Consider the following 27,673-nt stretch of genomic DNA (forward strand, 5'->3'; position numbering starts at 1 on the left):
GACCGTGTTAGGGTATAGTGCTGGGTAGTTTCGGACCTAGAGTGATATTCTATCCTGGTGTTGTTGAGTATGGGACAGTACATGCCAAAATCTTGGCTGGTCCAGGTTATAACAGTAATAGATTTTAAAACAATTTCTATTATATTTACCTCCTAGATATAAAGAAAAACCTTATAAGTATGTAACCAGACTGTTTATTGATATAGGTACCTGGGAGCTTTTCTACTTAGGCTACTTATAGGCCTATAATGTACGCCTTATCCATAGAAGTCTTCTACCAATAAAGTGTAACATGCTATTGGTGGAATAAAAACATCCCCTGTAACCGCTGGTTGCATATTTTCATAAATTATTTACCAACAAGGGTCCACACACCCATAGTACCAACCCGATCCTGAGCAACAATAGTGTTACTACTCTTCCCGCCACCTAGTTTATTATCTATAGTAAGCTTCCGTTTTGGATAGTTATAAGGATATAGAAAATAAAACAGAGGGAAAATAAAAGATAGGAGAACTAACCTCTGATTGTTACATGGGCGTCTTCCGTGAAATTCGCCTGTGTAGTAACAATGTATGCCTGGGGTGGCGGATTGTTCTGTTTGTAGTGCGCGGTAGCCTTCTCAGACTTTCCGGACGTGGGTGCAGATGAGACAGATCCAGCGTCAGCTTCAAAGAAGCCGAAGTTGATCTTCTCAACGTCTGCATCTGCTTCGATGATGACCCAGTTCTTGTTGAATGTAATAGACGCCATGGTGATAGATAGAGAAGTATGAATAGGTTTTGTAGTATGTTGTGTGTGAAGTAGAATTGTCAGGAAGAACGAAGGGCTCTACAAGCAGCTATTTATACCTATAAATTACAGTTCCACTCTATAGTTTCTTACCTAATTATAAACTTGTAACTGTCAACAAGCCCAGCCTGCCACCAGTGATCAATACTCTATACAGCTATCATGCATAGCGACATTGACCTTTAGTCGCTGCCTAAGTAAATATGCAGGCCAAGGCACTTGGCAGCTGCGTTCTGCGGTCGGTCAATATGCAGCCCGCCTATCCCAATGACACGTCATAGCTTACATAGCCTATAGGCGTTGCCGTCGTGTCCTGCAGTCAAGCTCAGCCCCCCAGTAGCTCCGCAAATCTACTTTACTACGCCGCCTTAGCTTATGTTCTACTATAGAAAGGGTTTGAAATCTGTGCAGCCTATGCGCTATATTTTACAATTGCTGTTGGTTATATCTCATGTAGCCACGGACACTTTCCTTTTATTAAGGCTTGCTAGCTCCTTTTTCTTAGTTAACAACAGTTATACTTTAAACTATAAGGAAACTAATTACCTATTAGTAGGTTAGTTAGGTGAATAGTAGTGTTGATTATGGCTAGGAGGCGTTGTAGACCTTGCGCTTTACCTCGAATCATAGAGCTAATTATGTTACCATTTCCTTATTCACGAGTGATATTAGTATATAGTAGTGATCTGCAGTTGAGTTGTTAAGAGTAACTCCCCACTAGAGAAAACTTGGCCGATCTGCATGTTCTGAAAGGGGAAGTAACAGCAGACAGTCAACATGGAAAGGATTTTCCTTGAGCGAATTAATTTTTCATGCTGTTGGCTCCTTCCTTCTAGGTCACATAAATGGACGATCTATACAGACTTGTGATACTTTAAATTGGGCTACCGCATGAATTACCTTGATTTAAGCTGTCCCGGCGTGGTATGAGGAGTACTTAGAAGCTAGTTTATGTGCGTGTCAAGAAACTAACCAAGTCTGTTCAGTTTACCGTCTTGGCACTCTGTGCCAAAATCATGTTTTTTTAACTGCATGGCAGCCTTGTGTTTTATCGGTGCTTTCCATGTTGTCTCTTTCCAGAATCGAGCTGTCATATGATGATGCATTGAGAGACAATTGTCGGTCGTACGGGTGCACCGAGCGTGGATAAGGAAGGATAGGCTGCATATTTTCAACCCCCACCGGCAACAACGCATTAGGCTGTGACCACCCGAGCCTCAGGCTTCCAGCTATTTTTGAAATGTTGTGTCAGTATTAGTAGCAACCAGACCTATGCTGAATTAAGCGCCCAGTAAGGCGGGGTAGTAAAGTAAGTGAGACGCGGAGAGGTTGCTAATCTTAATTTCGAGGCTTGTGCCGCCTTGGAACGTGTGGATCTCGGCAAGACCAGAAGCCAAGAGTCTGGAGTGGGGAGCTGAATAGCTGGATCAAGCAACTCGTCCTGCACTACCTCGCAAGATTAAATTCTTTTAGTCTAGATCGGCCTGCCCCGATGTAGATTCTCCAGCAGCCTACTACACTAGAGGCAGGGATTAGATTTATAGAGTCCATAGTGAATATTGCGCCATAATACTAATACATGGCTCATGCACTTAACACATAGCGGACTTCTAAATGGTAATATAGTTGAATAGAAAGACCCCTACGTTTTCTTAGTTAGTGATAAGGAATAGTTCTGAGATATAGGATGATGTGTCAAGGAATCATCCCTCATGGTGTCAGTTGAGACTTCAGCCAGGGTGAAGCGTACCATCCACAACCCCTCTTTCGCCACCACCCCTCTTTCGCCACCACCCCTCTTTCGCCAGGCAAAATAAAAAAAGCTCCACCAAAACTCACCAACTTCACTTACACAGAATTTGACCAAATTGACAGAAATGCGTAAAATCATTCATTTAATGAGTCATAAGTAGATCAATCTATTGTACTCTGGTTTTTTTCACTATCCGCTGCGACCGCCTAACCGATAGGCCGGTGGTAGTTTGGGCCAAACTACCAACTTCGGAAAACGGCACGGGCCAATGGGGGTGGGGGGAGACCCTGTCGGGTGGGTCGGGGCTGATGACAGGGGGGCCAAACTACCAACCCCAAACTACCAACCACACAAGCAGCCAATCACAGACTCTCAATTAACCCCAAGTCTCCACTTTGGTCCTTAGGGTAAACCAGGACAGGAAACAAGAAAACAGAAAAAGCGAAGTAAGAGAAGAGAGATAAGAAAAAAAGGAAGAGGCTGGGATGGTCTGCCTGTCTATCCATCTATCCATTTATCTACGCTACCTCTCTCTCTCTCTCTCTATCCATCTCAATTCAGAAAGGCCATAACTGTCACAGACCAAGACCGGGCCTGCCTACCCTAGAGCTACAAGTGGGTCAGATCACGTGGCGATACGTTATCGCTGAGACTTTAGTTCACCGACTAGATAGATCCTGAACGTAGCTCCTCGAGCTACGTCTTGTCAATAGAGTCTGATCTGCCTGCAGTGCCTATCCGTAGCAATAGATCCCGTTCCGCCTGAAGCGTTCCCCGTTCACCTGTATTCCCGAGACCAGCCCGTGACACACACATACAACCCAACCAATTAATCATGGCTGCGATCAATTGTGCAATTAGGGATCGGGTTGGGAAAATCTTTCATGTCTTAGTCAAATTCGAACGTCGGCCAGAAAATACAATTAAAATCCGTTAAAAATCAATCACAGCAAAAGGTAAGGTGAAAGTAACATGCAGCGGTAGGCAAAAGCGTAATTAATCTTCTGATATCTATTATTGACATTTTAATTGCTATTTGCGGCGTATATCCTGCTTTCTTTTGCATCTTTCATGGTCAAATCTATCCCAGACTAAACCACACCAAAATGTTGCTTACGAAATAACGGTACACCCTTGTCGATGGCTTACAGCAGTAGCCAATGACATTACGAATAAACGCGGACGCAATCCTTGTCAGTCTCCTCGAGCCAATACGATAAAGAATAAACGCGGACGCTGGTTCCACTCGATATCCCAACCCTGAAGAGTGACACGAAGACACGTGAATCTCAGGGTTGGGAGTAAAGCCGTGTTTTGAACATCAGCATAGGTTCCATAATAAAATCCATGGCTTCTTTACCCAGTCTCCCTGCCCCGTTAAAGTATCAATGTTCCAAGACCTTCCGTCCGGGATCTCCCACCTATCCGACGAGCACGCAGACCATTATGCATTTACGTGAATCCGTGTGCTCTGTATTCACTCAGCCTTACTTCAAGACGCACTATGCTATGTTTGAGAGGCGAAGCCTAGATGCGCTCTTTATATTCTATCGAAATATGTCGACTTTGCTTATTATTACATTCACACGGTAGAACTCGGCTAGATAAGAATCTCCGACTGATCCATATATATGAGCATTATATAATCATCATAGCACGACCACTTGGGTTGTCCAGACGAAGATGCTCATCGCAACGAATAGAACGGCCAGGAAGGAATATAGCTAATAGGAGCGTAGTATGCTACTGACTGCTTAACCTATCTATGTATAGATTATAGAAACCACAAGATATACGCATATGCTACTACTGAGTGCCGTTACTCTTTCGGTCTGTAGCTAGTAATTATGCCTCCCATGCTGCTACTATACGTAAAGGGAGACACATAAAACGATACCTAATGTAAGTTGCGGCAGGAGGCGATATCATCTCCTCATATCCTACCCATGCCACTTAACGCCACTTCATTTCCATCACCTATATCCTTGTAAGTAAAGACCAATCACTTTACCCGGCAGTCATATAATACGCTTCCCCTTTGTTGACAATAGTATAAACGTAAAAGCAAAGAGACTAGGCATTAAAACTCTATAGAGATAAATGTCAACATCTATATACACAAAGTAAATAATAAATAAATAAATAAACCGACAGGTAGGCCGTGATATGTTCTTTCCTTTGCCTATGGCGCAGATAGACAGATACGAGATTCATCATATTACATTCCCTTGATCATCACTTCCTCAAACTGTGTAAGGCGCATAAAGTATAAAGTTTGTGATCAAGTTTGTAGCAGCTACCCTATACCGTAAACGTCACCGACTTGCCATTGGGTATAATAAACGATTGACTAAAGATTACGATATGCAAACTGATAATAACACACTAATTCCCGCATCGAATGCAGTGCCGCATTTGGTATAGTTTCTTGCGTTATAGCTAGCTATATGGACGTTATGCGCCTCATGTTATCCCATTTAGGTAGAGAAAACATATGCGACTTTGCTATGCACTTGCCCAGCTGTTCACTACAGTACCATGCCTCAAGGTTGTCAATTGCATCAGTTTGTTTATCCTTTCGTGATTAGAGACATGGAACTTTGGTCCCCTGTAGATGTATGTCTCAAAGTGCCTGTCTGCCACGACGGACCGCGGCAGAGACCTGCCTTTCCGCACCCTTCGGTATCGAAATCAAGAGATCAAGCAGCCATATTTCAAGTCTGTCTCAGACTCGCCATGCAACCAAGATTATTGCACAAGCTTTGCAACTCGGTCAACGGCATGCCCTGTACATATGACGTCAAGGGGTGCCGGGTTGGTAAAAGCGGTAACCACTTCTCTGATGTGCGGCTACACACGAATTGAAGGCTACGCATGAGTAAGTTACGTCCAGGAGGTGTCATGTACTCAGTGATGTGTGCAGTGCAATCTTGGCCCATCCCTTCCTAGCATTTCCCTTACAGGCGTTACTTTCCATGCCACCAGTATCAACAAGAAAGCAACGACCTGTCACAAATGGCAGGACATATGATCACGGTCAGGGCTAAGTACAGTTGGAGACCGTCATAGGCGTGACTACCGAGAGCTCTGATGCTACTGGGCACAATGGAGGATCAGTCCAGGTCACTCTCTGTAGTACCGTACATTTCCATGAAATTGATCGAGGTCTGCGTCGGACTAAGGCAAGCGACCGGATTCTGCCGCGTTGATCGCTTCCGCATATAACCTAGATTCAAATCCAAACAGAAGAGGAGAATATCAAGCTCTATTGCCGTCCAAACACGGGATACCCTGGTATCCCCTGGGTCGCCTGACCCTCCCTTTTCTAATTGACTAAGTAAGGCTATCATCAGATGACTTTTGCTCATAAAAATGCTGGTGGAAGAGATTGACCCAAATAGCGGGGGATTTGAGTCAGGGACCCCTCGGAAGAAGATTGGAAGACCACAGAAATTTCTCAAGGACCGTCAACCAAGAAAGACTAAGCCCATCGTAAGGAAGGAAAATTCATACTCAAAGGCAAAGATAGAGGAAGTGATGCTTTTCATGATACATGAGAACTTGCCAAGACTAGCACCGACCGGACCATCACAGCATGGCAGTCAGACCCCACCCCCCAATGGAATGAACACATGACCCAGTCATCGGTAATTCGACGGCCTAGTGGAGGCTTTCTGAAGGCTTCCTGCTGTCTTAGCCCTGATCGCACTCGGCGACTACCTTGCCATGTCTGCTGGCATCTCAGTACATGACCTTCCTCTACTGCGACACCGCTCCCGTATAGAAACGCAGCTGAAAGATGCTTCCGCCCTTGACCGATATGGTATCCAAATTACAACATAGTAGACGCAAACACAGCTGAAAGATAAAAAAGCATATGTTGTGATCTAGATAGGCAGGCGGATCGCAAAAAAACAGGGACTTGAAGCAGCTTAGATGAAATTGTTAGTGCACTCTTAGGCTATATACCCACTAAGAGTGGTCTAATGTTTTTATCAGCTACTAAATCAGTACCGGTTTTTATGCAACCCACCTGATACGGTAATCGCGGACATGCTGCTCTTATTTTTCTGAGACTAGCTCAAATCGGGTCCCCGCAAATCGGTTTCAATACGACAATACTGCGGGGTTCCTGAATTGTTAAAGCCATTATCAGCAATCAGTTCGATTTATTGGCGGCGGTAGCAACCAAGCTAGCATAGCTCTTTCACTGGCTGTTAGAAGATATACACCAGGGCAGGCCGTTCGGGATTTAACACGCGGTGCGGGACGGGTCCGGTCAGGACAGGTGCCAAGTGGGGGTCCAATCAAAGACGGAACTGATAGCTTCCCAGGCTCACACAGCACAATTCAGGAATGGCTGAGGCCTGTTGCTTTGTTATCTGCAAGGGTTGAAAATTTGAATTGAGTTGATCGCCAGCCTGGGTTCATCTCTTCGTACCTAAGCCAATGGCCACATGCAGCTGAAGGTCTCATTATGAGAATTGATAGTCTCCCGATGGCTTTATTCTCGAGGGTCATCAGCTGGCTCTTCCATCGAGGTTGGGCTGTGATGGACCGATAGGGTGATCTCTAAATGACTAAGGCAGCACAATTCACCACTGGGGTTCCAGTTCAATCTTAGTTTAGGTGCCTAAAGATTGAGAGTCTCAGAGCTGGGGATTTTCTGGGCTGACATATTCCTATAATCTGAAAACAGTCTGTTGTGAACAGGCTGGCGGTCCATTCCATTTCCATCCATGTAGCTTCTCGTAGAATGGATGGACGTCCATCTAGGCTCACTTTGAATGGAAATAGACGCCAAGAGTGGGCCCGTGGAGGATGAGGGAGGCCGCATGAGCCGCCGAGCGGCTCGTCAGCGTCCAGGCCTTAGCGTTGCATTCATCACGTACATGGACATCCTCTTTTCAACAGTTCTGCTTGAAAAGCCGAAACATACATGACAATTGAAAGCCAAAAGTTCCGTGTGACTTTGCATCATTGTAATTGGAACATTCAGAGGGTCAGATATGATGAAATGGTGAGGCGATTGTAACCGCCACTACTGTGCTGATTTTTCTGCTTTGAGGGGCATTTTCCCTTGTGAAAATGACTAAAAGGGACGTCGCATGCTTTTCTGAGTCAAGGTCAGCGTTGAAATACGCATGGCGCAAGCTGAAAAACAACCTTTGTAGGATGCCAATGATATGCCGTGAGAGAGAGAGAGAGTTTATTACGCCCGGGAGAACGAATCTCATAGGGCCAGTAGGTACCCTAAGCTATTCACGATTCCACCGCATTGGTCCGGTCTACACAAACTCTGCTTGACAGGCCTGCTTGAAGACCGACTTCTCTAAGTATTCAGCATCCTATCTTCAGCAGCTGAAACATGGTCTGTCAACTTGAGGCTGTTCAATGTTAGTAGTCAACTGCGATTTTAATGTTTATTATGTTGAGTTTTCCCTTTCAACTCGGTCTTCCCGTCGCCATCTCAAACTTGGTTGCCGCTCTCACATGTCCGATTCTTCGGCTCCTATCTTGCTGAGGTAGCTGTTGATCCTGGCCATTCCTGCGCGAAGCTGGGAAAGCACGTCGGCCTCTCGTCTCTTTAGACTGTCGTATAGCATTTCCGCGTGCTTGCCTGGTAGAGCTCGGTCGATGCGCTTAGAGTAGCCGCCTACTCTGTCACGGGTACCTACGGGGGGCCTGAGCGTGTAAGCTTGGACCGTGGATGGGGACTTTGATGATGTGATGTGTGCGCTAGCCGATGCTGACTGTCGGATCAGGTAGTCTAAGGTACCTAATTCAGTAATAGATCGTCAAGATGATGTTAGATTAGTGGCTGGGGATGGGGTAAAACCCGTCTCGGGCAGATTGAAGAAGGATCAAGTCAACAAACAATCAATAACATCACAACATTTTTAAATCCACATCTGATATTCGTAATTGCGCGCATCCAACAGATGGCCGTGCATATGCGCAAAGAAAGAGTAAGAAAAAGAAGGCACTGACAAAAAACCGTACTCGTATAACGTATCCGGTGGGGAAAGCTAACAAGGTGACAGAGCTTCGGAATTGGACGATGTCTCACAACGCCATGACTCTTTTTCAGGCCAATACAACGGCCACGAAAGTTTAAATGTTTCTCGCGTTCTTTTACTTCGACGAGAGGATCTATTTCCCCGACGGATGGGTTGATTGCAGATTAATATATTACTCAACTAATTGGTGGATAAAGCTCAGTTTCATTAGCGATATACATGTGCAGCGCCTGATATGTGAGTAAATACTATAGATGAATAGATAAGCGTCATGACTGAGCCCGAAGTCATAGTAAGAGCCTCTCTCAGGTCACATATCTCCAATATAAAATGATGTGATACGGTGATGTGCTGTGCTCAACGTGAATCTTTCTGTCCTGAGACCTACAGCTGCATCTGCATGCAGAATCCTCTTTTCGTATGGGAGACTCCTGTGTTGGAGAGAAGAAATGAGGATCCTGGACGAAGATCGGCCGCCGCCCTTTTTAGCAAAGGTCTGACACGTCAGAACATTCTATTCTTGACAAAATAGTGTGGTGGTGGTGGTGTCATGAACCTGATGTAGTCGAACACGGAGGGAGTGTGTAACTCTCTTTTAGAGAAACACGCATTGGTCTCAGAAGGCTCGGGCCTCTTCCGCCTGAACCCGCACCCCAACCTTGTGTTCGTCTCACCTCGGGATGAAGCGAGATACAAGTCGGTCACCACAACGCACATCAGGCATATTTCTGTATTGAGAACCTTTAACAGCCTCAGATGTACACAAATCTCAGAAGGGGTCGTTTTAGTAAGGGGTCATTCAGCTCGGGAAGGTCAATGGATTACGCATCGGTCATCTGCCTTGAGGTGTGGACGGCAGAACAGCGTGCAGCGACTGTACGACAACCAGATGACCATGGACGATCAAGTCCCAAAAGAAAACTATAAAAGGAGGAAGATTCAACCAGAGGACACACAGTCAAACATCAACAGATTAGCACACAGCATCAAAATCAATCATACTCTTCTTCTTTGATAACCAAACCTTTTACATCGTTTTCAAACTGCCTCTCTCACCGCCTTGTGCAAGATGGCAGCTCACTCTTTGATCAAGGGCCTCATCGTCGGGTCAGGTCTCCTCGCGGCCGCCGTGCAGGCTTCCTCGGGAGATCATCGCCTGAATGCTCGAGACAATGGCGGCTACAGGCCTGAGCCCCAGGGACATTTTGTCTGCGTCGAGCAGCACAAGATCGTCAAGGTGACCGTCGGTGAACCCGGGGGCGAGTGCACCATGACGACCACGTACCCCGGGACCTCTGTTGGATATCCCCCGGGGACTACCCTTACTCCTACGCCAACCTCTACGCCGCCGCCGGCCTTCTCATGCGATGAGGGTGGTTACCTCATCCAGGGGACAGTTCTGTACCGACTCAACTTGGAGACTGGCGATAATCCGGCTGTCAACGAGAACGTCGGGCCTGGCGGTAACATCAATGCCATCGGTTATAACATCCTTGACAATTACCTCTATGGCTTTGTGGCCGTGAGTGGCGGCCGCTGGCAGCTGATCCAGATTGACGCCGAGGGTGGCCACCAACTGCTTCCCCTCACGGTTGACCGTTTCTACAGTACGGGAGATATTGACGCCAACGGCCAGCTGTGGATTGGGGCATCCGGGACTACGGCTTGGGCACAGATCGACCTGGACCCTGATTCGGCGAGGTACGGACAGCTCGTAGATTCAGGCACTATGAAAGTCCCAGGAAACTTCGTTGCTGACTGGGTGTTCCTTGAGAACGGTGGCCCATACCTCTACTCGATTGCCTGGTCGACCACAGCTCGCCTTGTTCGCTGGTCCATCGAGAGAAAGGAGTGGTCGGAGGTCCGTGACTACGGCAACGTCACGCCCGCGGCGCCTCAGTTCGGCGCCCTGTATGCTGTTGGCGATGAAATGTGGGGAAGCGACAACACCTCTGGCAAAATCATCGCGTTCCCTGTCCTGGACGATAATGCGCCGGCGAGGGATATCAGCGCAGGGCCGCCATCGAACAGCAACGATGGTGCGCGTTGCTTCGCCGCCCCAGCACCTTCGAACCGCTAAGGGCAAAGACGGTGCCGGAGGGGTGAGAGGGCATCATTCTCGTAGGAACACGGACTTTCTGTTGGTTCTTTTTTGTGGCTGAAGCAAGCTGACTTGGGCCAGAGTATACGGTGGTCTGGGGAAGAGCTTTGTCAAGTATTTGTTAGTCACAGAGAGAATCGATGTGTGCCCAACCTGGATCGCCAGGCCAGTTGTGTTGCGCTTGGCCATGTCTAGGAAATGTAATCAGTCCCGGTAGTGGATGTGCCCAGACCATCCATCTGTGTTCTATCCGTATTTCAGACTAGCTCAGTGATACGTGTGCATCAAAACAGATCGCTTTTTGACCAATGAAGCCATACGTGACCCGTCGTGTGGGATGCTGCTGCAAGGTTCCGATCAGGCTGGCGAATCTATCTACCGATGTAGATGAAATGTAGATGTAGATAGATGTAGATCTACATCTATCTATCTACCAGAGGGCATGTGGGTCATCTATCTATCTACCTGGAGGTCCGGTAGATAGACGAAATGTAGATAGATGCCAAGACGGCTGGTGAAAATTGGGCAAGGTAGCTGTACTTTCTCGGTACTAATGGCATCCTCCTACTCCGAAGTATTGATACCTCTGACGATCCCTTCCCCAACCGTCCTCCCATTTCCCGATTTCCCCACGCCCTCCCCCTTTTCGATTGGGTCTTGGTTTGGCAGATTCTCATTGCCCTTGATGCCACCCAGAACATTGCCCAAATGGCATCTCAAAGCGATTTATTTAGTTACGCAACTGATGCTAACATATCGGAAATATCCTATCCAGGAGATCCAACCTTGCCGATGCACGATTCCTCGTCTCGCAGCAGCCGTTCAATCATCAAAGACTGGGATGCAGTATCGCAGGCTGTCCGCAGCCATTGGGTCCTCTCAGCTCGAACTGGACAAGCTACCGGCTGGTTTTGGGCTCACGGCTATGACGTTCAAGCTAGGTCCAAAGGCAATGAGTCTGGCCCCCATACGTGGCTCTGTTGTCACTGTGTCCAGCATGGCGTTCCCCGGCCAAAGGCTTATGTCTCGTCCAATACTCGGAACATTGAAGGTCATCTCAGCAAGGCCCACAATATTTTCATCCAGATCCATCAAAAGCAACACGATATATGCAGGAGCGCCCTCCTAATCAACTAACCCTTCATGATTTGGCAGCCAAGAAACGGAAGAGGGACGACTTTCACGACGAGTTGGTTACTCGATTTGACAAGACCACGTTCCAGCGCCACATTGTCCAGTGGATCACCGATGCAAATCTGTCATTTCGCGTACCGGAGCATAAAGGCCTCCAAAAGGTCTTTCAGTACCTGAACCCCTTGGTTCACGAGACTTCCGCCAATCTAACCCACGAAACGGTTCGAGTTAGGATCATCGACGAGTTCAACACATACAAATCGCGCGTCATCCACGCACTGTCACGAAGCCCAAGCCAGGTTCATATTGCATTTGATGGCTGGACGTCCCGGAACAGACATTCATTCTTCTCCATAAATGCCTTCTTCCTCGATGAAGATACATTCCAGCCACGGAAGATCGTCCTTGGCCTCCTAAACGTCGCCATAGCGCACACAGGAGAAAATATCTTAGCCGCTATTATAGAGGTGTTAGATAACTTCGGGTTGATTGCAAGCAACAAGGTTGGATGCATTATTCTCAATAACGCCGCAAGCAATGAAGGAGCAGTCGAAGCGATAGGCCACAAGCTTTAGTGGCAGAATCCGACCAGCAGAAGGATTCGGTGTTTTGGGCATATTCTTTATCTTGTCGCTAAAGCGCTCCTCTTCATTAAAGACAGCAATACACTCGAGGACCTTAATGCAGACGATTTTATAGAGTGGATAAAAAGAGGTCCAGTAGGTAAACTCCATAACCTTGTCGTCTGGGTTAATCGGTCAAATAAGGCGATAGCAATTCTGCGGAAAATACAAGATAAGGACCCTGACAAGTCCTATCCAGGCACTCTTAATGTCGTGCTTAACAATAGCACACGCTGGCTGTCTCAATATTATATAATCGAGCGAGCAATTAAGCTCCGACGCTATCTAGAGGAGCTTATTGACATTACGATTCAATCAAGTAGGAAATTTCAATAGCCCAGATCTACCTATACCTAGCCGCTAAGCCAACTCCCTTGATGTCTTAAGGAAGCAAACCTACTGAGTGACGCAGACTGGGATGCCCTCAGTTGGTTCAGAGATATTCTTAGAATGTTCGATTCTTGCCTTTTGCGGCTTGAAGGGGACTGTCAGCTCCGAGTCCGTAAGGGAGGCGTTGAAGCTCAATATGGAATTATTTGGCAGGTTGCTGTCGCATACGAATTCCTCCTTTCAACGCTGGAGAAAGCAAAGACTGAGGCAACACATCGGGTGGAACCTAGCTACTATTCCTCGTGCGTCAATTCGGCCTGGGCCAAGCTCAACAAGTACTACACCAAGCTTGATGAGACGCCAATATACTATGCAGCCACGGTTCTCCACCCCGGTATACAGTGGTCGTTCTTGACAAAAGCCTACGGTGAGAAGGAGGAATGGCTTTTCGCGGCACGCCAGCTCATCCAAAAGCTCTGGGAAGAGGAGTATCGCGACCTTGCCGCTCAGTGGGAAATCTCGAGCAGTAACCTTCCTGCCGCGGTGAGGGCGCGCGAGTACAATCCATTTGATTCCTTCCAAGACGAATTAATATCATCCACCCGCCACGGCCATGACGAAGCTACAGACGAACTGGGGGGTGGTTGTCTACAAAGCAAGACATATACACAACATACCACAATCCTCTGGAATTCTGGTCTGCAAAGAGATTTGAGTATCCGCGAGTGGCGAAAATGGCGATTGACATCGTCTCGGTCCCAGCAATGGCTTCTGAGTGTGAGAGGACCTTTTCTTCCGCTGGTAGTATGGTTTCGCCCAAGAGGTCGCGCTTAGATGCAAGCACAATTGCCGTTACTCAGACGGTAAGGTCGTGGTTACGGGCTGGGCTACTAGAAGGGTATGAAGGTTTCGTTTACTGCAGGCTTTCTATCCATACGCGTATGGATTAATTAATCCATATGGAATAATCCATACGCGTTAATCCATATTCCATACGGGGATGTCGTATTCCATAAGTATGGCAATACGGCGGAAAAAATTTGATCCCTGTAGTAATCCCGTTCAGGGGCGATTTTCCAACTCTCCACTCTTTCTTTAATTCCAACACCACTGTGTAAGGACGCTGCGTATGTCCTCGCTGATGACATCCACTTCCACTGACCCTGCGGGGATTCCAGTGTCCACAAGCGAATTGTGCTCTTCCTCAATCTTCAGCACGAACCCTCGATTCTCAAGCGGCGATGTCCAAGAGCGCATGGCTCGAAAGCGTAAAACGACCGCAAATACTTGGGCTCACGCCCGTGAGCCCCTCAATTCGGAGCCATCTCGTTGCGGTCGCAAAAATGAGAAGATTTACTACTGCATGCATTGTGTAAGTCCGACTTACTCCACGACCGTTTCAACGACCTTTCGGAATCATCTGCTCAAGATACACGGCATTGAGCTGGAAGCCCATGAACATCCGATTAAAAAACGGCGTGACCGTCTGATTCAGGATGCTTTCGCCAAGGCCGGCGATATGCATGCTGCAAAGCAACTGGCAAAACGAGAAGAAACTCTGAGACATGCCATCAATCACAAAGCAGCGTTGGAGGCACTTATTCAGCTCGTGACTGTCCGTAATCTCTCTTACAACTGCAGTTCTTGGCCAGAGCTTCATGCGCTCATTTCTGCAGTCAATCCTGCGGCAGATGACCTCATCAGCCTTTCTCACGGCTCCATACAGAAGCTTGTCTCCAATTCCTTTCGTGTACACAAAGACATGTTGCGAAGAAAATTGCAGTCTACACCATGGAAACTTCATCTCTCTGCTGACGTGTGGTCTGCTCCAAATCACAAAGCTTTCCTTGGGATATGCGTCAAATTTGTAGATCCGGATGCAAAGGAAGCGCTGCAGGCACTATTAGCTTTGTCGGAGTTGCCAGGTCTTGACGGGCCGGGTAGTCACGGTGGTGCCGAACAATGGAAGCTTCTTCAGCACGTATGCATGAAGAGTTGGATCAAAAGCGGGATAACACAAGGTTACCCGGTAGATTTACTTGAAGCGGAAGGTATTGAGGACAACAACGTAGAGGGGTTAGATGATTCGGCTGGCTGGCAGAGCTCCAACCCAGATTCGGTTTAGTTTATAATGTAAATGACGTCATTTCTTAGTTTCCATATGTATGGATTAAGTTCCATATGGGTTGCATTCCATATTCCATATTCCATAAGGCGCCGTATGGAGTATGGAGTATGGATAGAAAGCCTGCATGACGCGCGAACCATCGTTCCGCTATTGGGTTAACATCCAACGCGCGCAGATTGCTGCGCTATTAAAAGCATGGAGGCAAACGCGTCGTTCGCGACTTCAGCAGTCCTTCTACTGTGGCAAACGTGTCTGAACAGTCCACTCACCAGCTACACCATGGCCACTATCTCCAGCTATTTCGGTGCTGCCAGCGGTCGCCGTCCTGATTCTGACAGAGTTATTCTTGCTCCAACGTATATTAGTCCTCGCCCAAACGACCTCGACGGAATTCTGATTGAGCCCGACGAATTCAAGCTGAATGGGAAGCAATATGTACGCTATGTTGTTGTGGCAAAGTCCCAAAAGCACACCAAGAAAAGGACATCAGTCGTCTGGCAGTATGGTGAAGACATACAACTCAAGCAGGACCTGACGAAGAGGTTCTGGTACTGTTATCTGTGCGAACAACAGCAGCGCCAACAGGGACTTCCTATTTCCGGCAAGGGCAACTGTACTGCCTTGGACCATCTGGAATCGAAACACCAAATCGATAGGGAGACTGGTGAGCGCAGACATGCGAAGCGTCACCCATCGCAGCCATCAATCGTCGACTTCAACAACATATCCACCCTTGTATTCAAACGCCGATTTGACGAGTTCAAGGAACTTCTTATTCGATGGATCGTCTATTGCCACATCGCCTTCTTTCAAATCGAGAACCTCTACTTTCGCGAACTCCTCTTCTATATTTTCCCTGGCCTGACAACACTCCTTCCAAAGGCGAGACTAGTGGTTCGCAGATGGATAATAGAGGCCTTTGAGGCACGAAAGGACAGCCTGCGTCAAGAAATGCAAACGGCCCACAGCAATATATCGATATCGTTCGATATATGGACGTCACCGAACTATCAGGCTATCCTTGGATGTGTCGCGCACTTTATCAACAGAAGCGGCAAGAGAAGAACGGTTGTCCTGGCTCTTCGCGAACTAGTTGGCGAACATTCAGGTGAGAATATGGCAGATGTCCTCCTACATATATTTGATGACTACGGGATCAGTGGCCGGATCGGTTATTTCATTCATGGCAGACAATGCAAGTTCTAATGATGCCTGCATCGACCTGGTCCTGAAGGCTCTTTACCCGAACATGAGCAGGAAACATCGCGTACGACGACGCCTTCGGTGTTTTGGCCATATCGTCAATCTCTGCGCCCAGGCGTTTATTATGGGAAAGGATGCTGCGAAGACCTGCAAGGATCTGGACTCTGCGTATAGAGAAGGGGACCACTCACGGATTCGTGAGCTGTGGAAGAAGCGCGGTGCAATTGGGAGGCTCCATAATATCGTACGATACATTAGAGCTAGCCCTCAACGGCGCCAATTCTTCAGATCAATACAAATTGGCGGCGATCTGGCTGCATTTGACGGATTGGAGGTAAGCTCCCCTAGTGCGCGTCGCAAGGTAGTCGCGGCGTCCTACACTTCCGGTTTCAGTACTGACGTTGGAGTTTGCTGCAGCTTGTCCAAAGTCAGTCCACGCGCTGGAATTCTTATTTCTTATCAATTGGACGCGCTCTTAATGTCAAAGAACGTATCCAGCTCTTCTGCGATCAATATGAGCCTCCACAAAGCGACAGAGACGTCCTGGACCAACGCCTCAGCCCACGGCAATGGGACGAACTCGGACACCTCCATGACCAACTTGAGACATTCTACGAGGCCACAGTAATGAACGAAGGCAGACAGTGGACTCTTGCGGATCATTTTCAATCGCTGGACTGGCTTATGGACGAAATCCACCTTGCTCGGCGAAAGTTTGAACAGCTCGCTGAAGACGCCCTGCGGAAGCGTGGCCCGAATAGACAGGATAAGCATGACGAATTCGACGACTATAACTGGCTTGCTGCGGCTGCAGAAGTTGCTTGGCAGAAATGCGAGAAGTACTACAACAAGGCCGATGAATCGCCCGCTTACTACGCCGCCATATCGTTGAATCCAAGCCTTAAGAACCAATGGTACTATCAGGTTTGGAATGGCAGTGATGACAAGCGTGCCTGGATCCAAGCTGCCGTTGGAGCAGTTAAGGAGCTCTGGGTTGACGAATACAAAGGCAAGTTCGCCCACGGCGCGCCAGTTCCTACCCACGTCTTTAAGAGCCCAGAACCGAAAGAGAAACCGTTTACTTCGGTGAGAAACCACAAGCGTCTCAAACTACGCCACACCGACCCTCATTCAAGCCCCGAACTGCCCTCAACGGATCACTACAATGAGTTTATCACCACTGACGTTATCGACCTTAATGATGACGAGGAATTCGACCCCATCCAGTACTGGAATGAACGTTACCACTCGCAGACAGACCTAGCTCGCATGGCGCTGGACGTTTTAGCCCTGCCTCCCATGTCGGATGAGTGTGAGCGCCTTTTTAGCAGCGCCAAGCTCCTCCTTACAGATCATCGCTCACGGCTCCGGATGGACGTCATTGAAGCCAGTGAGTGCTTACGAGCTTGGTATGGTCGCCCGGAGCAGAAGGCATTTGAGGACTCTGCCATCGGTTTGATGGAAGGCGAGGCAGGGAGTACAGTTGGGGCGGATGGGCCGGGTGAGGGAGAGTAAGGCGGCGAAGATGATGGAAGCGAGAAGTCGAACATACTGGAGACGCAAGTTACTGTAGAACATGAGCTCTGTAGTTAGGTGGTGTCATAGCCCAAGGACAAGAACAGTTCCACTCCAAGTCTGCTTATTCAGCGGCTCATTGACTGTCCCAAAAGGGTAAAAATGTGAACTGGATCGGTTCTGGATCACCTGGAGGCTGCCTGTCCCCACGTCTGGACTGGATTGGATCGAGGCTCGGATCCAGCTCCAATCCAATCCAATAACATCACTGGATCTGGAATGCCGAGACGGGCGAGTGCGAGCGAGAGCTGAAGGGCCATAGCAACTGGGTCAGCTCGGTGGTGTTCTCGCACGACTCGAAAAAGGTGGCATCGGGCTCTGATGACGAGACGATACGGATCTGGAATGCCGAGACGGGCGAGTGCGGAGACCTCGTATCATTGCATGGCTATGCAAATGTTCTATCCTTTACACTTGATGGGCGTAGCATTGTCACAGGTCGTGGTATATTTCCTCTGTCATGCGGCGCACAATGTCGCCCTGGTTCTGTTATGCCGTGGCAATCTTCGCATACCCTGATGCTTGCCTGCACAGACAGCACCTGGGTCACGGCGGCCGGAAAGGACTTGCTCTGGCTGCCTCCCGAATGCCGCGGCGGAAAAGTAGCTGTTTCGGGAAGCAGAGTTGTGATAGGTTGCCTATCAGGAAGAGTCTTGGTATTGGGGATTTCTATGGCGGACATGGAGCAGTGGATGGATACAACTACTGAGAATATGAGGGCGTACTAAATTACATTAGACCCTAGGTATTATTCGCAGGCGATTGAAGTCAAATCGGCTAAGAGATTGGATTTTTTCGCTTAAAATTGGAGTCATATCGTTTGAAGCGTTTTCGTATTCCTGATTGGTTGAAAATAACCCCAACCCCACACTTGGGGTTAGCTGGCGTCAGCTTGGGGTTAGCTTGGGGTTAGCAAGACGCAGAGGAAAGGGGATTTCAATCAATAGAGGAAAACAACAATCAGCGCTGCCCTCAAATCAAACAAATCAAATCTAGGGTCATATTTGAGATATTTGGCAACCCTATCCTAGCTGCGCGGCCGATTCAGCTCTGAATCCATTTGAAAGCCCATAGTAAAAAAAAACACGCTAATGAAATGATGACCTGAATCCATTTAACCCAAACGGATTCAGGTCACCCCCAATTTTTTATCGATAAAATGCATTTCAAGTGGATGCATCGATTCATTACATTGAGGGAAGCTTATATCTAGCTTGCCAGCCTTCGAAAGTCATTTTTGCAGCATTGCGACCCATTCTGTTGAACGGATCGCGTGCGCCTTGATGTCCTTAATTGTATGTGTATTGTTCAACTTTTTTTTCCCCGCCTTCCTTGGAGAGGGGTCTGCTTATTATGCTTTCCTGAATGGGTCTAGGGTCGCCGACAGCTGACCGATAGGTCACACGATACCCCGTGCGGCCATCCTACTGTTCAACACGCCCCTTCAGCGTGAGGGCCTCGCCGTCATGCTGCTCCCTTCTATAGCTCCTCTTCTAGCTCCCTTCTTCTGGTCATAACGAGCTTCTCCGATAAGTCAGCGAGACGTAGCCGCTGCATAAAGAGTTCAAATTTATCCCCCGGCAGAGCCTTCGTAAACCCATCTGCTAACAGCTGTGCTGACGATGTGTATACCACATCTATCCTTCCTTGCGTTATCTCCTGCCTTAACCAGTGGTTGTGTATATCCACGTGCCGTAATTTCGTCCGTAGCTTGATAAGTTCTTCCTTTACTAGCCGTATCGTCTGCTTATTGTCGCACTCAATGGTGACTCGCGATGGTTGAGAGGTGCGTCGCCTTGCGGTGGGTGCTGAAAGGTCGATCTTCATAGCGGAGAGGAGTCGACTCGCGAATAGAGCCTCTTTTGCCGCGTGTGAGAGCGCAAGGAGCTCTGCTTCTGTAGTTGAAGTTGTGACAGTGTCTTGTTTATTGGCTTTCCATGATGTGATCCCTCCGAATAACCTCATTGTGAAGGCTTGAGAACTGCGGCGGTCTAGCGAGTTATCACCGAAGCTGGCGTCTGATGCTACTTGTAGTCCATCCTCCTTGCTTCCTGGCTCTGATCCGAATTCGAGGGAATGGCCTCTGGTTTGTAATAGGTACCATAGGACACGATCTGCTGCTTTGTGGTGTGAGGGACCCGGGTTCTGGTTGAATCTTGCTAGCCTGCTCGATGCAAAGGCTATGTCTGGCCGTGTCATCACCGCTGCATACATCAGTGTGCCAACCTTGCGTTGTATGAGTTCGTGCTGCCTGGGCTTGCGATCCCTTCATAGGGCAGGAGCTCTTCTTGTGTCATCGGTATAACCTTCTTCGGTATCGGCATTGTATCGGGGAGCAGTCGCTTCATCTTGTCGATATAGACTGACTGCGAGAGCCATAAGCGGCGCGTGGGCCGGTCTCGGATAACTTCGATGCCCAGGAACCATTGGAGGGGCTGGCCTCCTTCGATATGGTATATCCTCTGTAAGTTTCCCATTAGTTTGGATGCCTCTTTCTTCATTGTCTCAGGGAAGCAGAGGACACAGTCGTCCACATAGAAGAAGAAGATAATGTCGCCGGGTACTCTCTGGAATCCTGTTCGTATTAGGCCTTTCTCGAAGTGCTTTTGCCACAGAAGAGGAGATCTCCGTAGGCCATAGAGTGCTTTTCGTAGCTTCAATATTCTGCCTTTCTTGCGGTAGCCCATCGGCATCTCCATATAGATATCTTCGTCGATTGTGGCGTGCACAAAGGCATTTACCGCGTCATACTGGAGCATCTCGTAATCAAATCTATTAGCAAGCGCCACAAGTGTTCGGAATGACATGCCTGCGAGCGTGGCTGCATATGTGTCTCGCTCATCCTTATCCTGTTGGTCGCCGCGGATTACCAGACGTGCCTTGATCTTGACTAGCCGCCCGTGCTTATCGAGCTTATAAGTATATACCCAATGGCAGCCGAGTATTTGACGGCCTCTCGCCGTACTCTTTGCGACTTCTTCCCATGAGTTTGATTGTTTGTGGCTTTGAAGATGTGCTTTCTCGGCCTCTAAAATCGCATCCCGGTATGGATGACTTTTTATCTGCATATGGGAGCTCGGCAGTTTCTCCAGCAAGCTCCAATGTATACCGACAATGTGCTGCTCTTTTCCCTTGTATTGTGGTGGGAGGAGAGGTTTGTTCCTGCCACCTCCTGCTCTTGATGATACGGGAGTGGCCACTCCGTCTGTCATTATTTGGCAGGTGCTCCGATGCTTGTGTTCCGGCGCTTGTATGCCGCCAGCGAGGAATGCAGCTTTGAATGAAATTCTTTGCCTTCGTGTCGCTGGGGTGGAATTTTTTCCACCGACTGATCCACCTCGCCCCTTCACGTCGAGACCGAAGGCCTCGGCGTGGAAGAACGCAGTCGGTGGCGATGGGGGCGGTGTAGGTAACACCTCAAACCTTGAGGTTGTGTACTCACTCGTCGATCCATCGCCCTCTTCCCCTCTCGGAGGCAGCTTCGCGTGCTGGTCCTCCTCCGAGGTGGAGGCATCCTGCTGCGCCAACTGGTCGCTGCAGGGTATGTCTTCATCGTTTAGGACTTCCTCATGCTCCTCGTCAGGTAGCTGAGTTGTCCATTGCGATGGCTGCTCCTGTGCCATTATTAGCTCTTGGATTCGCTTTTGTATTGCTTCTAGGTCTGCCTGTAATAGGTCATCCCTGAGGCTTTCCGTGCGACGGTGTACGGTTGTAGAGATATGTAGCTGCTTTCATAGTTTCAGGCCATAGATACGCTGGTAACTTGGCTGCTATTCTCATGGCTCGGCTTTTCTCAATGATCACTGCTGCGACTCTTTCTGCTCCCCCGTTCTGGGCCTGTGTATTCGGCGCCGAGGGTTCACAGATAATTCCCCTTTCTCTGATATCATCTGCCACTCGGGTATGTATCTCAGTGATTTCATTGTCACACTCGATGACTTTAACTTTGATAGAGTATTGTACCTCTAACATTCTGAGGAAACTTTGGATCATTGATCGGAGAGTGGGCGTCGAGCGCTCGGTTAGGTAGTAGTCCCACGAGTAGCCTGATGCTCTGTCAGTCAGGATGCATACCGAAGTGTAGCCAACGTATCCCAGGGTAAGTGGGTGAAAATCTATTGCGATGCGGTCTCCCGGCCTTGCTCTTGCTGTAGCTTCTCGCGGTGCTCGGCGGATAAGCCGGTGAGCTTTCGCTGTGCCACAGGCGTCGCAGTTAACCGTAGTAATCCTCTGGGGTCCTTTAGGGGTGTCTCCCTTGATTCTGACGCCCCTTGAGGCTGTTGTAAGGTATCTTAGGACCTCGGGGCCTGGATGACCGAGCCTCTTGTGCCAGGTTAAGGAGTCTCCCTTCAGCGGTCTTCTGGGAGTCCATGAGGTATGCTGCTTGCGTTGCCGCGGTTTTGACGATACTTCAGCAATCAGCGCGGCTCTTAAGGTCGCGGCAGGTTCATAGCTTGTGCGATATTCCAGGACTTGTTGGCCGTTAATCTCTTCCACTTCACCTAGATAGCTCCCGTCTGCTCTTCGTAGGCAGTTGTTACCTGGTTTTGTATCCCACCAGTAGCCCCTCTTCCTCAACTTTGAGAAAGATACAAGGTTTGTAGTGAGAGCCGTACACAGGGCAACGTTGTACAGAGTGAGATAAGTCGGCGAGCCATCGCCGGATTTGAGGATAATTCGGGCCTCCCCGTAGCCATCGATCGGCACCTGTGTTGTTCCTGACCATAGGAAGTCTCCGATAGGGGCCGCTCGCAGGCTTTTCATCCGCTTCGTATCTCTGAAGATGTGGAGCGTAGCTCCCGAGTCGAGGAGCACGCTCTCCTGCAGCGGGTATTCTTCGGCGATCATTAGGGCTGCCTTGGAGTTACAGGTGCCCGCCGGCCGTAGTCAGGCTGACTTCTCCATCTTAATCTTCTTAATCTTCTCAGCCACGCCATCAGCATTGTCGTCAATTCTCTGCCGCACTAAGTCAGTGGTGCGCTGAGATATCTTAAAGTTAGCTGGTCGTAGATGTGGGAAGACATGGAAACACTTGTCCAAGGGATGACTTCGTTGGCAAGCTGGGCACTCGGCCGGTCTATCGCCGCCCTCTCGGCGTTGTTTCTTCTTTGGAGGTTGCTTTCTTTTATTCTCCTTTCTTGGTGTGTCCTTGTCACTATCGGCCTCTTCCTCCGTCCCTTCAGCTGTGAAGAAGGCTCCATGGGTAACACGAGGTCGTTTCGCCGGTTCTGGGTGCTCGGAGATGGCTAGGCGAATGGCCGCTAGAGCTTCTCCGACCTTAAGTGTGTTCACCTGAGCGCTGCTGCGTTGGGAAACAGCATAGGCGTTTATCCATGACTCTAGTGGGGAGGCTCGGAGAGCAGCGACTAGGTCCTTGAACCATAAGTCTGCTTCCTTGGCTTCCTGTAGGTCAACATCTCTTGCTTCGTTGATTGCATCCCTCCAAATTGTGATCCATTCTCTAGTTGACTTAAGTGTGGCCAGCCGAGACTGGTGAGGTTTCCCTAGATGCTCCCGGTATTCTCGTCTTGCCTTATCCCTTCTTTCTTCACCAACTAGGGAGAACTCCTCGTGGATAGACTTGATCCAGTCTGCAAGCGACTCCTCTTCGTTGAAGTTGTGTCTCGCAAGTGGTTGATCAACTGTCTCTATGACCCAGTCTTGGAGCACCGAGACTTTTTTCTTGAGGGCTTCGTGCCTCTTGGAGAGATGCTCGTAGTTGGTCCATAGTGCATTGTATACACGAAGGCCTTTCTCTGAGAGGTCGGCGACATCTTGAGCCAAGATAGCAGCATCGTCGTCTTCCCTCGCTCGATAGTCCTCGTCCATCTCCGTTGGGTCGGCGACGATCGTGTCTTGGGTCGCTGACGAAGGGGTATTCGTGTTCGATACAGTTGATCTCGTGATAGCTGAGCTTCTTTTTCGGAAGTCCTTTATATTCGGCGGAGTTGGTGCGGTGGAGATCAGTAGGGGTTTATGCGGCTTTGTGGGGTCAAGATATTCCCAAAGATCTTGGTTCTTAGCTTTTGTCTTCAGGGCCTTGAACCAGATTGTCCAGTCTTCATTGGTGACTAGTTTGATCGTCGGGGCATTAGACATGTTCGGCGGTAGTCCTGCGATCGGTCCCCGATTGGTGCTTCAAGGGTAGATAATGGATGATAGCGTATGAGACTCTTAATTGTTGAACGGATCGCGTGCGCCTTGATGTCCTTAATTGTATGTGTATTGTTCAACTTTTTTTTCCCCGCCTTCCTTGGAGAGGGGTCTGCTTATTATGCTTTCCTGAATGGGTCTAGGGTCGCCGACAGCTGACCGATAGGTCACACGATACCCCGTGCGGCCATCCTACTGTTCAACACATTCAAAGTTGGCATCAATTGATCAATTGAAGTTGAAAAAGACCAGGATTCAGCAGGTCATATTAGTCATCAGCCAGAACACAGAAGGTATACTCGTTGGCTAGCCGGGAGGGGGTGCCAACTAAGCAAGCTTAGTTGGCCACAAAAGTATGAGACAAGGCGAAAAGTGTGAGACAACCCCGCACAGGCTGCTGTCGCAAAATCATGACTTTTGCCCGCCAAAACCAATGATTTCTAGGACATCAATCAGTAAAAAAGTCATATATCACGTCCATCAAAATTATGCCCTCACAATCAAATCTGAGAGCTGCTCAGGCCGTTGTTCTTTCACGCCAGCGACTTCGCCGCGGTCTCAATCGTGATGCTGCCGGCCGCCGAAAGAAGCCACTGACTCTTCGTGCTGCTGAAGCTCGATATGCCGGCTCTGCTCGTGCATCTATCGGCCGCATCTTCAAGAGACTTGAGGCTGCGAATACCGTAGATTATGAGGATGTTGTCGATCCTAAGATGGGGCGCCCGCGGCAACTCACGGATGAGGAAGAAGAAGCTATCGTGTGTTATATCATCTGGATGGAAAAGTCAGGCCTGCCTGCCTCCAAGTGGGAAATAGAAGATGCAGCACTTACTCTGCGGCGCCGCCGTGATCCTGATGCGAGACCTGTGAGCAAGATGTGGTACTCTCGCTTCCGCGATGATCATCCTGAGCTTGCGAAATCGATATTGAAGTCGAGAGAAGCTTCGCGTGCCGAATATGAGGAAGGCGGCGTTGATGATACGAAGGAGTGGTTCCAACGCCTCAGCGATGTGATGACGAAGTACAATATCGGTGCATCAGAGACCTGGAATGCAGATGAAGCAGGAGTTAGAGTCGGAATGCTACGAGATAAGATGGAATGCCTCGTTGTACGCACCAAGAAGAAGTCAGCAACAGAGGTATTTTCTCCGCAAGATCGCGAGACTTGCACAGTCATCGGCTTAGGCAACGCAGCCGGCGCAACAACGCCCCCCTGGCTGATCTTCAAGTCGTTGCCAACGCTTGAGTGGGCGTTCATTGAAGGCGATCCTGATATGCGCTTCGCTCAGTCAGACTCGGCATTCTCAAGTGCGGCGATAACGCTCGAGTGGGCGAAGCACTTCAACCGATGCTCGTGGGAGAAATCTGCTACTGTACAGAAACGTCAGCTTGATTTTGAAGAGTGGTTTGGGTGTAATGAGCACCTTCAGGATACAAATAACCGCTTGGTTACTCACGATATGCCTCCCGCGGCGAGGCCTTATGATGAGGCTGTATGGCGGCTGCTCGTTATCGACGGCTTCACAGGCCACGGCTCATTCGAATTACGAGAATATATGATAAAGTTCAATATTCTCGTAGCATTTCTTCCGCCTCATTCAACGCATATACTCCAGCCGATGGATGTAGGCGTATTTCAATTCTGAAGGAAGCGCATCAGAAGAAGCTTCGTGAGGCGTTGCGGAAGGGAAATCTTACCTTTGGCCGGCGTGCCTTTGCAGGAGCTTTTCAGGTATGTGCCTTCTTAATCAGCCTTCACCGAAAAAGGCCCCTTTTCTCACCAAAATCAGGAGATCTTTAATGAAGGCTTCACTGCCGCTCACATCATCTCGGGCTTCCAAAAACGGGCATCTACCCTCCCACAGACCGACCTGCCATAGAATATTTTCTCAGGAAGCAGCTCAAGAAGAAGAAGACCTTCACGCCTGCTCATTTCTCACTTCTTCCCTCAGATATGCGATTTCACGCCGCTTCCAGCACCGCCGAGACCATCGGCGAGCGATATCACGATATCCTCAGTTCTCCTACGCTCGCAGGGCTCCGGCACATTCGCAACATCGTTCATGAAGCTGTGGTGCTTGAGGATGTTATCAAAAGTACGTGGATGATCGAAGAACTCGCATCGAAAAGCGGTATCACGAGAGAAAGCGAGGCCGCCGCGCAAAGACTGTCTCTGACCTTATTCCTACAGTATCGCTGCAAGATCTGCGAGATCAACAAGAGGAGGCTATCGCCGACGATAAGAAGAAGCAACATAAGCAGGGTATACGATTAACACGATCTGTCATCATCAAGGAGATGAACCGCCTCAAGGATGAGTGGCGAGAGAATAAAGAAGTTATCGTCAACGGCATACCAAAGAGGCTGCAGTTCAAGCAGTGGTTGGAGCACACAGGGAAGCAATATGACTATTTATCTATGGATACACAGCGTTCACAAATGACTCAAGCACTGAAAGAAGAGACTGACGGCTATATGATAGATACACAACTCCCTGATGATGTGCGTGAAGCTATCCGCAAGGCACAGTATGCCGCGAAGCCCCTCAGCGCCGTTGATCTCACCGGCCTCCCTCACAGTGATGATACGGTCACTTTCAACCTCACACAAGCACACGAGCACGAGGAAATGGATGAAGAAGACGAGATTCTTCCTGTAATTGAAGTCGCCGGCGGCAGCGAAGTCGAGATGCCCTCATCGCCGCCCTGTGCACCTGACTCTGAGTCATCACTACCTACACTTCCCTCAACTCCTTGTCCCTATCAACACCACACGCAGCTTCATGAGTCACTTCGTGATATCATCAGGGGAATAAGAACGGCACAAGAAGATAGCCTTATTGGCTAAGAAAACAGATATACGGCACATTTTGGCAGGGAAGCTGTTTCCCTTGCCAGAGCATCACCAGAGCCGTCGCAGTCATTTCTCCCACTCTGAAATAGCCAATAAATCAATAGAAGCTTCAAACTACGCCTTTTCATCAGTTTGAGCCTATTTTGACAAGATTTGAGTGTCATTTGATTGAAAAAAATGGTATTTTGGTGCAAATCACGCCAAGTGGGCATCTTCCGGGATGTCTCACACTTTTCGCCTTGTCTCATACTTTTGTGGCCAACTAAGCTTGCTTAGTTGGCACCCCCTCCCGGCTAGCCAACGAGTAACGTGCTTGATAAGCTTATGCACCAGACAAGTATGTGCACCAAAAATCCCTCACCTTACAACATTTCCATCTGATCAGATACTTCTCAACCATCAAATATGCCTCAATCATCAGATGAAGCTAGAATCCTTCTTGCACTTCGAGCCCTTCAAAATAACCCAAAATTAAGTCTCCGACGTACTGCAGATATCTATAAGGTCAACTATTGGAAGCTACGTCGACGTCATAATGGCATTCAATCGCGATGCGATTGGATTCCAAAGTCACGGAAACTATCTCATCTAGAGGAACAGATAATAGTCCAATTCATTCTTGACCTAGATTCGCGAGGATTTCCATCGCGACTGCGTTTTGTGGAAGAAATGGCCAATTCTCTACTAGCTGATTGCGATGCATCACCCGTCGGCAAGCGCTGGGCTCATAACTTCATCAAGCGACAACCAGAGCTAAAGACGCGTTTATTTCGGAGATATGACTACCAGAGAGCCAAATGCGAAGATCCGACTATTATTCGTGGCTGGTTTAGGCTTGTACAGAACACAATTGCAAAGTATGGTATCCGATCAGATGATATCTGGAACTTTGATGAGACTGGCTTTATGATGGGCGTCATTATGGCCGGAATGGTTATCACAGGTTCAGAAAGGCAAGGAAGGCCAAAATCAGTGCAGCCTGGAAATCGTGAATGGATTACTGTAATC

At 48.7% G+C, this 27,673-nt stretch overlaps 6 protein-coding genes across 6 annotated transcripts; 3 read left to right on the forward strand and 3 right to left on the reverse strand.

The window, feature by feature from the left end:
• Positions 1-349: 349 nt before the first annotated feature.
• FPOAC1_013539 (uncharacterized protein) lies at positions 350-753 on the reverse strand (the record flags this gene model as incomplete). Its single annotated transcript, XM_044857880.1, has 2 exons — positions 350-441; positions 522-753. The coding sequence occupies 2 exons, from the start codon at positions 751-753 to the stop codon at positions 350-352; spliced, it is 324 nt and encodes a 107-aa protein (XP_044701262.1).
• A 7,124-nt stretch (positions 754-7,877) lies between these two features.
• On the reverse strand, positions 7,878-8,151 carry FPOAC1_013540 (uncharacterized protein; the record flags this gene model as incomplete). The annotated part of the gene is made up of 2 exons (XM_044857881.1): positions 7,878-7,932; positions 8,039-8,151. 2 exons carry the CDS (start codon positions 8,149-8,151, stop codon positions 7,878-7,880), a joined length of 168 nt encoding a protein of 55 aa, XP_044701263.1.
• Positions 8,152-9,634: 1,483 nt separating this feature from the next.
• Positions 9,635-10,645, forward strand: FPOAC1_013541 (uncharacterized protein; the record flags this gene model as incomplete). Its single annotated transcript, XM_044857882.1, has 1 exon — positions 9,635-10,645. One exon carries the CDS (start codon positions 9,635-9,637, stop codon positions 10,643-10,645), a length of 1,011 nt encoding a protein of 336 aa, XP_044701264.1.
• An 11,901-nt stretch (positions 10,646-22,546) lies between these two features.
• Positions 22,547-23,758, reverse strand: FPOAC1_013542 (uncharacterized protein; the record flags this gene model as incomplete). Its single annotated transcript, XM_044857883.1, has 1 exon — positions 22,547-23,758. The coding sequence occupies one exon, from the start codon at positions 23,756-23,758 to the stop codon at positions 22,547-22,549; it is 1,212 nt and encodes a 403-aa protein (XP_044701265.1).
• Positions 23,759-24,300: 542 nt separating this feature from the next.
• On the forward strand, positions 24,301-25,692 carry FPOAC1_013543 (uncharacterized protein; the record flags this gene model as incomplete). Its single annotated transcript, XM_044857884.1, has 3 exons — positions 24,301-25,437; positions 25,473-25,544; positions 25,603-25,692. 3 exons carry the CDS (start codon positions 24,301-24,303, stop codon positions 25,690-25,692), a joined length of 1,299 nt encoding a protein of 432 aa, XP_044701266.1.
• A 74-nt stretch (positions 25,693-25,766) lies between these two features.
• FPOAC1_013544 (uncharacterized protein) lies at positions 25,767-26,659 on the forward strand (the record flags this gene model as incomplete). The annotated part of the gene is made up of 2 exons (XM_044857885.1): positions 25,767-25,944; positions 26,004-26,659. 2 exons carry the CDS (start codon positions 25,767-25,769, stop codon positions 26,657-26,659), a joined length of 834 nt encoding a protein of 277 aa, XP_044701267.1.
• Positions 26,660-27,673: the final 1,014 nt, after the last annotated feature.

This window comes from Fusarium poae (assembly GCF_019609905.1).
Source record: "Fusarium poae strain DAOMC 252244 chromosome Unknown contig_2, whole genome shotgun sequence".
Classification (NCBI taxonomy): domain Eukaryota; kingdom Fungi; phylum Ascomycota; class Sordariomycetes; order Hypocreales; family Nectriaceae; genus Fusarium; species Fusarium poae.